The following is an 11,748-nucleotide window of genomic DNA, read 5'->3' as shown; positions in this document are numbered from 1 at the left end:
ATATTTAACATTTTTGCTCGTCTTGAAAAACACTCGCAGACCAAGTTACTCGCAATCCAAGGTTTTACTGTACATAACATCACCCGTAATATAGCTTTAACAGACTGTTGGGGGCAAGTTCGATTAGTAGTGAGTAGCAGCAGCACCTATGAAGTAGTGGGCTTAACTGCGTTGGTGGCCACCAACCATCGAACAAGAGTGTTTAGCACTTGTGTGGGCAGTGCAAAAGCTCAGAATGTACCTCTATGGGAAGGCGTTTACTATAGAGACTTATAAATCCCTTTTGTATTTAAACAAAGCTCGCACGGAGAACGGAAGGGTCATGTGATAGGCCATGGCGTTACATCGCTACAGTTATACCATCAGGGTGTTAAGGGGTAGTGAGAACGTCGGAACAGATTCTTCGAGTCGGAGTGACTACGACGATCCATCAGCTTAAGGGAAAATCACTGCTCAGTGTCGTAAAGAGTCAATGGAGCATAGACTTCCCAAAGGGGGGGGGGGGGCAATGTGACGAAGGCTCTGCGCGGGCTGTTTCCCATCGCTAAATGGATATAGAGGGTGAACACCATACAGCATGGGCCAGGATATGGAGGTTCAAATTGGCTAAGAGAGATAGGTGGTATGACAATTTTTGGGACCAGTCTAGGTGGGGCTGATGGGGGGTTGGGTTGCCCCTGAGTCGTATACAAGGCTGTGCTCAGAGCAAAGCAGGGAGGAGGTCATACCTCTGAGCACCTCAGCAACCCATACAGCACTGGATGAAAGCGGGCTTCAAGCCAGGAGCAGCGGACTGGATTCTGGCCAAGGGAGACTTCCTTAGCCCACCCAGGGCTGGCCTGGGCAGGAATGAGGCTTGGAACGAGGCAAGCTGGCGAAGCAAGAAGCGAGAAGCATGGCCGAAAGCGGGGCCAGTGCACCGTGCCACTGCTGGTTGTACCCCTGTGATCTCGGGAAGGAGGAGTTGGCCTCTGTTGCGTCTAACCAGGGTGTCCTCATGTGGAGAATGCGTGTGGGCTGGGATCTACTGTTGTGTTCAGCATGCACAGTGGTGGCTAATGTAAGACTCAGCATTGATGGCTGCATGGTGATAAATGGTGTGGCCAGGGAGAGTTGCACAATTTCAGCGTAGTGTGTGTGTGTGTGACGGGTTCGTACTGGCGCAGGAACATGTCCTTGAACTCGTAAGGAGAAATTGTATAGATAAGAACCATGTTTATTTAAAAGCCTCTAGAAGTGTCCGGTTGATATTAATACACACATACCTCTTCAGGACGTGCATCTGAGACCTCCGTTAATCGTATGGCAATCCACCTACACCACACAGTCACCCCATTACAGGGCAAGAATTCCCTGGCTCACATTAAAAAAAATGATTACAATTCAGAGTGGGGCGGGGAGTGAAGTTTGGGGGAGAGCAGAACCCCCCCCCACCCGCCGTTCCCCTGGCTGCCCCGTGACAATTTTCAATGTAGTATAGTGGTGTAGTGTATAGGAGTATAGTATATAGTAATGTATAGGGTAGCAGTATATAGTGTACTGCATAGAGTGTAGTGCAAAGTAGTATGTATGTACGTTGAACTTATTTCACACCGTACGTAGCCAACCACACCAATCCCGAGGTGCGCGTACGTGGGAGGTGGGAGAAAGAAGCACAATAAACCTGCACACAACAACAACAAAACACATCAACAAACCCGAGCGGCTCTTAAAAAAAAGAATAGGGCGTCATCAAGTTGAAACGAGGTTACCCTGGCTGCTGCTGCTGCTGCTTCTGCTGCTGCTTCTGCTTCTGCTGCTGCTCCTGTAGCTGCTGCTTCTGCTGCGGCAGCGGAGCGTGGTCACCGCTCACGTGCGCGTAGAGGTCCGACGAGCGTACGAAGCTGGTCCCGCACACGGGGCACGCGAGGACGCGCCCCCCCTGGTGCAGCACCAGGTGGTAGCGGAGTCCCGAAGGCCACGCGAAGGCCTTGCCGCACACGTGACAGGCGAGTGGCTTCTCGCCCGTGTGGACCCTCGCGTGATTCCTGAGCTTCGAGGCATGCCGGTAGCACTTGCCGCACACCGGGCATCGGTGTTGCGGCCCCTCGTTGCCGGTACGCCTCCCCGTGCGGCGCCTACGGGCGAGTGAGACTGTGTGAGAGAACAGCGGAAGGGACGATTAAATTTGTACTGCGTGTGTGTGTACCACAAAAAAACACATTAAAAGTCTCACTAGGCTTGTGCCGGAGGCCCCGGAGGGACAGGCGACTATGACGTATACTGGCCAAACCCCATTTGGCGGAGCCAGGAGACTAATTCCGCACCCTCGGGGTTCCTCCAGAAATAGCAAAATGCTACTGCGAGTGGCCACGTACAATGTTCGAACGCTCACTGTGGAGGAGAGGCTGCCACTCCTGGACCAGTACCGCCTAGCTCTGCGCGATTCAGGAGGTCCTGTGGACTGGCTCTGACTTCAGTGACCATGAGGGGTGGACAGTCCTCTACTTGGGGCAGGAGACTGCCAAACAAGGAGTGGCTCTTCTTCTGAACAAAATAATGAAGGGGCGTGGGAGCGTGGCGGTGAGGTGTAGGAAGCTGTAAGCCCCTGGCTACTGTGGATTCGCCTTCCCATCAACCAGAGGCGCGGCGATGGCGCACGGCGGTCGGACGAGCGGCGGCGGCCGAGGTCGTTGTCTCGTTCCGGTGGCAGCCGTGTTGTCTGCTACAATTGCGGACTGCCGGGGCACGTGTCATTGGGCTGCCGCCTACCACGACGGCGCCTTCCAGCATCACCGCCATCCTACGCTTCCCTACACCCTGAGGCGAGTCGCGACGCACTCCACACCCATCTAGGCATTTTGGTTCGTCAGCTCCAACCGGATCAGTGGTCGGAACTGGCCCATCGAGTGATGACTGCGTCCACGGGTTCATCCACCGTGCTTGGGTCCATTGAGGGTGTAGAATTAAGGATGCTAGTCGACACGGGTGCGTCGGCAACTATCATTTCGGAGCTAATTTTCAATATTTTACCCCCTGATTGTCGGGGTCTAGACCCTGCCGATGCGCCATGTTTCGCCATTGATGGCGACTCATTGGGCATCATCGGTCGGATAAGGGCCGAGGTGCGCATCGCTGATATTAAATTATCGGGACACATTCTTGTCTCCACTTCACTGACTGTTCCTTGTTTACTTAGAACCAATTTCCTTGGTAGGATACCATTGGAAATCTGCATTGATCGCGGCTGTTTGGAATTGCCATCCGGACGTCGTGTGGAATTTTCGCCTTCCCCTACCCGGTTGTGTGCGGCCAACGCTTCGGTGCCGATGTTTGTTCCCCTCCGCGTGAGGAAGCCGCTCATTTTCGGGTGCTACGGGGTACGCTATTGTCGCTCATACGTTGGTGTGCGACGACCAGGAACCTTTTAGTCAGGTTCTTAATTCTTGGTTGGACACCACGGTCACCCAGGAGAGTGCGGTGTTGGCTCATGCGTCGCCGAAGGGGGCATCGTCGGGAATGCGGGTGCTGCGATGATCCCGGGATATAGATTATCCCTTTCGCCTGGATCCGGCGATTGCACCGCGCGAATTTGTCTCATCTCCACATCGCTGGGGCTGAGTGTCGAGTGTGTCCGGCGACCCGGGGTGTGTGCCCGCGCCAGTTGATCCCGGGCGAAGCGATTCTGTTCCGCTCCCAGGTGCTGCGCGACTGATGTCCCTTGCGCGGTCGCACATGCCGGCTTTGCGGGCTTGGAATGCGGTGGATCCGTCGACCCAACCTGCTTCTCTCCGTGACAAGCCGGGTTCGGTGGAACATTTGCACATTCCCCCCGGGACCTCCAGGGTGAGCGAGCCCACCTCCCCTGGGGGCCCGGCACCACGCACTCGCTCAAAGACTCGTTTTTCGTGATTCCCTTGCACACACGCTCCCACGCTGTCAGTTGCTTGTTGCGCTCGCTGTGTCGTGGCGGTCATTGGCTGATCCTGGCCGCCATTGAGCTCACGAGCGTCGTTACACGGTGAAGGCGGGAGGTGTGCTGGTAAGAGGGATCCCGAGGGTTTACGCGGTTTTTCATATTGCTTGTTCATGTGGTGTTGTTGTTGTTACGGGTTCGTCGGTTTACACCCTTCTCCCTGTTGGTTTGTACATTTGTAGAAAGAGTAATTTTTGTACAGGTGGATTTGGGTATTTATTTCTGTTCTGTTATTGTTGAGGCACACTATGTCTCTTGCGTTTCTATTAACTGTTCGTTTAAAAGGGGGAGTTGACAGCCGGGACAGCTGAATGCTACGAAGGTGGGGGTGATGTAGTGACATCGGGAATGTCACTGTATGGTGCTGGTGTAGTGTATAGTAGTGTGTAGTGTATAGTAGTGTATAGTGTAATATGTAGTAGCATAGTGTATAGGGTAGTTGTGTAGTGTATAGTATAATTTACTGTTTAGTGTAATTTATAGTCATGTATAGTAGAGTAGTATATAGTAGTTTAGCAATGTATAGGGTAATTGTGTAGTGTATAGTGTAGTACAGTGAGGGAAAAAAAGTATTTGATCCCCTGCTGATTTTGTACGTTTGCCCACTGACAAAGAAATGATCAGTCTGTAATTTTAATGGTAGGTTTATTTGAACAGTGAGAGACAGAATACAACAAAAAAATCAAGAAAAACGCATGGCAAAAATATTATAAATTGATTTGCATTTTAATGAGGGAAATAAATATTTGACCCCTCTGCAAAACATGACTTAGTACTTGGTGGCAAAACCCTTGTTGGCAATCAAAGAGGTCAGACGTTTCTTGTAGTTGGCCACCAGGTTTGCACACATCTCAGGAGGGATTTGTCCCACTCCTCTTTGCAGATCTTCTCCAAGTCATTAAGGTTTCGAGGCTGACGTTTGGCAACTCGAACCTTCAGCTCCCTCCACAGATTTTCTATGGGATTAAGGTCTGGAGACTGGCTAGGCCACTCCAAGACCTTAATGTGCTTCTTCTTGAGCCACTCCTTTGTTGCCTTAGCCGTGTGTTTTGGGTCATTGTCATGCTGGAATACCCATCCACGACCCATTTTCAATGCCCTGGCTGAGGGAAGGAGGTTCTCACCCAAGATTTGACGGTACATGGCCCCGTCCATCGTCCCTTTGATGCGGTGAAGTTGTCCTGTCCCCTTAGCAGAAAAACACCCCCAAAGCATAATGTTTCCACCTCCATGTTTGACGGTGGGGATGGTGTTCTTGGGGTCATAGGCAGCATTCCTCCTCCTCCAAATACGGCGAGTTGAGTTGATGCCAAAGAGCTTAATTTTGTTCTAATCTGACCACAACACTTTCACCCAGTTATCCTCTGAATCATTCAGATGTTCATTGGCAAACTTCAGACGGGCATGTATATGTGCTTTCTTGAGCAGGGGGACCTTGCAGGCGCTGCAGGATTTCAGTCCTTCACGGCCTAGTGTGTTACCAATTGTTTTCTTGGTGACTATGGTCCCAGCTGCCTTGAGATTATTGAAAAGATCCTCCCGTGCAGTCCTGGGCTGATTCCTCACCGTTCTCATGATCATTGCAACTCCACGAGGTGAGATCTTGCATGGAGCCCCAGGCCGAGGGAGATTGACAGTTCTTTTGTGTTTCTTCCATTTGCGAATAATCGCACCAACTGTTGTCACCTTCTCACCAAGCTGCTTGGCAATGGTCTTGTAGCCCATTCCAGCCTTGGGTAGGTCTACAATCTTGTCCCTGACATCCTTGGAGGGCTCTTTGGTCTTGGCCATGGTGGAGAGTTTGGAATCTGATTGATTGATTGCTTCTGTGGACAGGTGTCTTTATACAGGTAACAAGCTGATATTAGGAGCACTCCCTTTAAGAGTGTGCTCCTAATCTCAGCCCGTTACCTGTATAAAATACACCTGGGAGCCAGAACTCTTTCTGATTGAGAGGGAGTCAAATACTTATTTCCCTCATTAAAATGCAAATCAATTTATAAAATTTTTGATATGCGTTTTTCTGGATTTTTGTTGTTGTTATTCTGTCTCTCACTGTTAAAATAAACCTACCATTACAATTATAGACTGATCATTTCTTTGTCAGTGGGCAAACATACGAAATCAGCAGGGGATCAAATACTTTTTTCCCTCACTGTAGTACTGTAGTGTATAGTAGTGGTTAGTATAATGTACTGTATAGTGTTCTGTATAGTAGTGTAGTGTGTAGACATGTCTTGTACAGTGTAGTGCACGTGCTAAACTTCTTTCAGAACCGTAATTAGCCAACCACGCTAATCAGAGGTACGCGGGCGGGTGGGGAGGGAGTGAAGGGGGGAGGAGGGGTGGGGAGGGGACATCAAATGACGAACGACGTTGGGTCTCCGCATGTAACCCCCCCCCCCCCGCCCGGCTCCTCACCGTCACCGTCGTCGTCTTCCAAGATCACTTCGATCTCCGCTGAACCCGACGACGATGCCGCGACAGCCGCGGCGTCTCCCGTCCGCGGCGCTCGGGGCCTGGCGGCGGAACCGCAGTCGGCCGCGGGGTTCTGGAGGACTCCTCCGGGGAAACGGAGGCCTGCCTCGACGACGTGAAGGTCCCTCGGTCCGGGGCGGTATTCACCGTCCACGAGCTTAAGTCGTTCTTTTGCGCCGCCGAAAACCTCCGCCTCCTCCTCTTTGATATGAATCTCGGCTCCTGAGACGGAGGCATTTCCGCTTTGAGCGCTACGCATCACCACGCGAACTCCGCTCATCCTCACAGCAGCAACAGCGGCGGCTTTTAGCCACATCATCGCGCCGCGCTTTCAGATGTATAGATATGACACTATACACTAGATTACTATAGACTACACTATTACACACTAGACTACTATACACTACTATACACTACACTACTACACGCGACTATACACTAGACTATTATACACTACACTACTATACACTACACTAATATACACTACACTACTACACACTACACTACTATGCACTACACATTTGGCTCTATGGAGGCCCGTCGTTAAGAGATAAGTTGTTAGCAGGGGTGGTCGTTAAGAGGGGTTCTACTGCATAATGTACCGTATATATTTGACACTGAAATTAAGCGTAGCTACTTTGTCACACACACGTGGTGCCAATCGTCGGACTGGGTTACAGCCTTTGAAACGGTTTTGCCGGATTAGGCCAGGACCAGCCGGATAATGTTGGAAGCAGCTGGATGTAATCGCGTGGCGGATAATCGACGATCGACTGTAGCCTCAGGATGTCTCCAGACTCCACCATGCCAGTCAGTGGTGAGATGACGCTTACTGTGACGGGAGTCGCTGCCCTCCAATTTCACCTCCAGCAATGCCCCACTGACAGGCCCTCCTGAGTCTCCTCTTCGCTTGAGTCGCAAAGACGGGGCCACCACGGCTCCTGTCTCAAGGGAGGGCAGCACGGCAGTGGGAGGCTCAGGATAACGCCGCTCACGCCGTCGTCTGTGGCGGGGAGTTTGCACAGTGAGGGAGGTTACGCAGCTGGGTGCATCGGCACAGTTATCTCAGTCAGTCAACCCATGGCACCTGCTGGGTCTGTCCTGTGACCTCCTCCTACACCTAGCCTGGCGCAGCAGTCAACCCATGGCACCTGCAGGGTCTGTCCCATGATCTTCGCCCTCCTGCACATAGCCTGGCATAGCAGTCAACCCATGGCACCTGCTGGGTCTGTCCCGTGATAACCTCCTGTTGTCAGCAGGGAGCCTTCGCCACTTCACGTGATGGCCTCAAAATTGCACCGTGACTGGCACAAGCGCCGCGATGACGTCATCGCCACTTAGTGGAGGTTGTTGTTGCTGCAGCAAGGAGCGGTGGGGCAGCGGTTCGCCTTGCGCTGCTGTGCTACGAACCCCGACAGAGACCCGAGTTCAATTTCTGATCACGGCCAACACCAACCACCGTTTCCTGAGCTCCGTCCCCTAGGTCGACTCAGCCACAAATTAGTTACCTGGTGTGCGGTGGTGTGTGTGGTAAACATCATTACTAGGGGAAACAAAGGTGGCCGGGCAGGCGTGGTGTTGGCCACCCACCCCCTCATGTGCCAGTGCCGGCTTTCATAGGTACTACTACTCGCTATTAACAGCACTTACCCCAACAGTCTGGTACAAGCTACACGGGGGATCTTTGTCTTTGGTGGAGTTAGTGGTGGTGGAGGTGGAGATGGAGGTGGTGGTGGGGGAGGTGGTGGAGCAGGTGGTGGTGGTGGTGGAGGTGGTGGTAGGGGTGCGGGAGGTGGTAGAAATGGTGGTGTAAGTGGTGGAGGTGGTGGTGGAGGAGGTGGTGATGTTGCTGGATGAGGTGATGGTGGTGGTGGAGGAGGTGGTGGAGGTGGTGGTAGAGGAGGCAATGCTGCTCGCTTCACAGTAGCTGCTGCTCACTACAAACACCACTCGCCCCAACAGTCTATCACTGATATACGGGGAGCGGGGGGGTATTTGTCTTCGTGTCTCTAACAGCGAGCAGGAGTCCAACTCAGACTCACCGGCGGCGACGTCGTCTTCACGGCTCAGCACGCCCCCTCCGAGGAGTGCCGTCTTCCATCCTGGGTGCTCGTCAGCCTCCCGCTTGATCCCCCACTCTGCAGACATCCTTGCTCCTCACCTGTCAACGCACACAGGAGGCTCCTTCATGGTCACGGCAAATACAGTCACACTCATCGAGGCCCATACTAAAACATTTTTATTTCATTTTAACGGGTGTAAGGCACCCACACTGAGCTGCGTGGCTCTTTGGTCAGACGCGACGCTGGCTATCTGTCACACGTGTAGAGGAGTGAAATACGCGGTGCGCACACCTAACCGAGGGCAACTGAGGGCAAACAGGTGCGCGTGTGCAACATGAGGTTGCACGGACAAAGCTCCAGTTGTTAAGGGGCGAAGCAGGTGCAAATGGGGTCGACCGGTTGTGCACGTCAAGGCCGGAGGTGTTGCCAGGGAGATGGGAGATAATGGTTGATTGGTTGATGGGCAAACAGTGCGCCAGCCTGGCTGAGCTTAAGGAGACACACGAGAGGTCTCGGATAATTGGCAGGGGGATATAAGGGCGTGTGCGCGAGCTGAGCGGGGACTTGTTGCTGGGGACAAGAGCGAAGACATCTCGCCACTGCCGCTCGAGCCGTCAACGAACCTCAACCCTCACACGTCGCCGGGTGGGTGTTGGCTGATCCCCCCTGCCCGGGACAGATGGGTGAGCGGGTCTGAGGGAGCGTAGGTGAGGGCAGCGGTGGAGTTGCAGAGCTGCTGTGTGCGAAGCTGCTGTGTGCGGAGACGCTGTGTGTGGAGTTACTGAGAGCAGAGCTGCCGAGTGCAGGATACGTGAGGTGTAAAGCAGATACGAGGGGGTGAAGTTAAACATAAGTGACCATACAGATAGTTATAGGAGTGCCTACAACTGGTGCAGGAATAGGTGAATAAAGTGTAAGCAGGTGACTTGTTACAACGTGTCGGTGTGAGTCATTTTTGAACACACTACACACGTAATGATGGCAGCTCCAACGAAGTGGGCTGATATCATCATCATCATCATCACGTAGGAATTTACTGCAGTCAAAATACTCTCTAAACGCATGGTGAAAAATCCTCGCAGCCACCACGGGGAGAGAGAGACATGCAAACTCCAAATATACAACAGGCATCGTCAGGGTCCGGAAACGAACCTACGACCTCCTGCATACCAGGCGAAGTAGTTAACATCTCCCTAGAAACCATGGCATCAGGTACGGGATCGAACCCACGACCTACTGCATACCAGGCGAAGTAGTTAACATCTCCCCAGGAGCATGAGCAGCAGCAAGGTGAGCAGTAGCAGCAGAAGCAGCAGTGGTCCCGGCCTCGTGAGTTCCACAGCGAGAGGTGGTGGTGGAGGTGGTGATGGTGGTTGTGGAGGTAGTGGAGGTGGTGGTGAAGGTGGTGGTGGATGTGGTGAAGGTGGTGATGGTGGTGGTGATGGAGGTGGTGGTGGAGGTGGTGATGGTGGTTGTGGTGGTGGAGGTAGTGGAGGTGGTGGTGAAGGTGGTGGTGGATGTGGTGAAGGTGGTGATGGTGGTGGTGATGGAGGTGGTGATGGTGGCTGTGGTGGTGGAGGTAGTGGAGGAGGTGGTGGTGAAGGTGGTGGTGGATGTGGTGAAGGTGGTGATGGTGGTGGAGGTGGTGGTGCTGGAGGTGGTGATGGTGGTGGAGGTGGTGAAGGTGGTGAAGGTGGTTGTGGTGGAGGTGGTGGATGTGGTGAAGGTAGTGGAGGTGGTGGTGAAGGTGGTGGTGCTGGTGGTGGTGCTGGTGGTGGCGGTGCTGGCCACCCACCCAGTCGTGTGCAGGAGGAGGCGGCGGTGGCAGGGAGCGGACCTCCCTGCAGAAGGAGACGGACGATGAGGAGGAGGAGGGGGAGGAGTTCGGTCGGAAGGAGGCGGAGCGAGGGGTGCCGTCGGTTGACCCCCGGGGGGTCACCGAGAGGCGGAGCGTCAAGTAGATCAAACGGACAGCAGCACGGCGGCTAGATGCGCAAATCGACGGGTCACTTGGAGTTGAAGTCGCTGGCTCGACGTTGGGCCAACGTGAGCGGAACATTGGGCCAATGTTGGCTGAACGTTACCCCAACGTTGGCTCAACGTTACCTCAACGTTGGGCCAACATTAGCGGAACATTGGGCCAATGTTGGCTCAACGTTACCCTAACGTTGGGCCAACGTTCGCGGAACGTTGAGCTCAACGTTAGCCCAACATTGGGCCAACGTTAGCGGAACGTCGGCTCAACGTTCGGCAAAACGTTGAGCCAACGTTGGCCCAACGTTATATTGTTAACTGCGGGTGTAAGCCTGGTCCCTAGCTTCACCGAATTTAGTTGTTTGTGTGTGTGTGCTGACGGTGATTTACGTCCGAGTCAACCTAGACGTGGCACATTTATAGGCTTCTGATCAGTTATCAAAATCAGAATCTTGCATTTAGACTGCAGGAGGAGGTAATCCGATGAGCTATAAAGCTCTTTGCTTATCGTTGTCCCAGTACGGGGGGCACGGCAGTCAGAACGTTACAACAACAACCACAATACTCACACAATCGGAGTGCAAAGTATAGCAAAGGTAAACAAATCGCTTGCAACAAAAACAATTATGTATTTTCTTGCTGTAGTTTTCACACCTGATGATGATTGCTTGTGTTGCAGTCGAAACGTCGTGAGAATTTTATTGTTTTATATTTTTATTATTTTATTGTTTCCCTTCTACGTGACTTTACCGAAAGAACCAAGAATACAATTATGTATGTTACCAGGTAGCTCTTTTTTTCAGAAGCAAACCTGGCCATCACAAACTAAAGTCTATAAACTTTTAAACTCTTGACTTAAAGCTTTCGTGACTGCAGGAATTCATATTCTTTGGGTCTTTCGGTAAAGTCACGTGGATAGGTTCAAAGAAAATAACAAAAAAACAAAAAGCTACGACGAAACGTAGCTTTTTATTTTCTTTGAACCTATCTACGAGACTTTCCCGATAGACCCAAAGAATAAAAACTTTTGTTTCACCAGGTAAGGCTCCATTGAGCTGTGTAGCTCTTTTTCAGAAGCGACCTGGCTATCACACACTCAACTATGTGCCTGTTACATTATGAGACCTCCTTTGCCAGTAACAAGATATAGGAATAGGTTTTTTACCCTTTTAGCTGGCACAAAAACTGACACCTTTATACAAGGGATCATGTTTGCAATAACCACAACACAAGCAGTCAAACATGCAAACAAAAATAAAGCCTTATGGTGTCATCCGG

The 11,748-nt window shown here is 52.1% G+C and overlaps 1 protein-coding gene across 5 annotated transcripts; it reads right to left on the bottom strand.

The window, feature by feature from the left end:
* Positions 1–1,195: 1,195 nt before the first annotated feature.
* On the bottom strand, positions 1,196–10,771 carry LOC116957639 (uncharacterized). 5 transcript variants are annotated; one of them, XM_032979904.2, is made up of 5 exons: positions 10,292–10,770; positions 8,476–8,594; positions 7,267–7,374; positions 6,377–6,655; positions 1,196–2,133 (listed from the first exon to the last, which is right to left on the bottom strand). In XM_032979904.2, exons 2-5 carry the CDS (start codon positions 8,579–8,581, stop codon positions 1,748–1,750), a joined length of 879 nt encoding a protein of 292 aa, XP_032835795.2. In that variant the 5' UTR covers positions 8,582–8,594; positions 10,292–10,770; the 3' UTR covers positions 1,196–1,747. The 5 variants fall into 5 exon arrangements, with proteins under 5 accessions (XP_032835795.2, XP_075913271.1, XP_075913272.1 ...); XM_076057156.1 differs by lacking the exon at positions 10,292–10,770 and adding an exon at positions 9,741–10,271; XM_076057157.1 differs by lacking the exon at positions 10,292–10,770 and adding an exon at positions 9,667–9,693.
* Positions 10,772–11,748: the final 977 nt, after the last annotated feature.

This window comes from Petromyzon marinus, chromosome 79, assembly GCF_048934315.1.
Source record: "Petromyzon marinus isolate PM22_M1 ecotype Great Lakes invasive population chromosome 79, UKy_Petmar_22M1.pri1.0, whole genome shotgun sequence".
Classification (NCBI taxonomy): Eukaryota; Metazoa; Chordata; class Hyperoartia; order Petromyzontiformes; family Petromyzontidae; genus Petromyzon; species Petromyzon marinus.
This window is presented reverse-complemented; position numbering and strand designations above follow the sequence as displayed.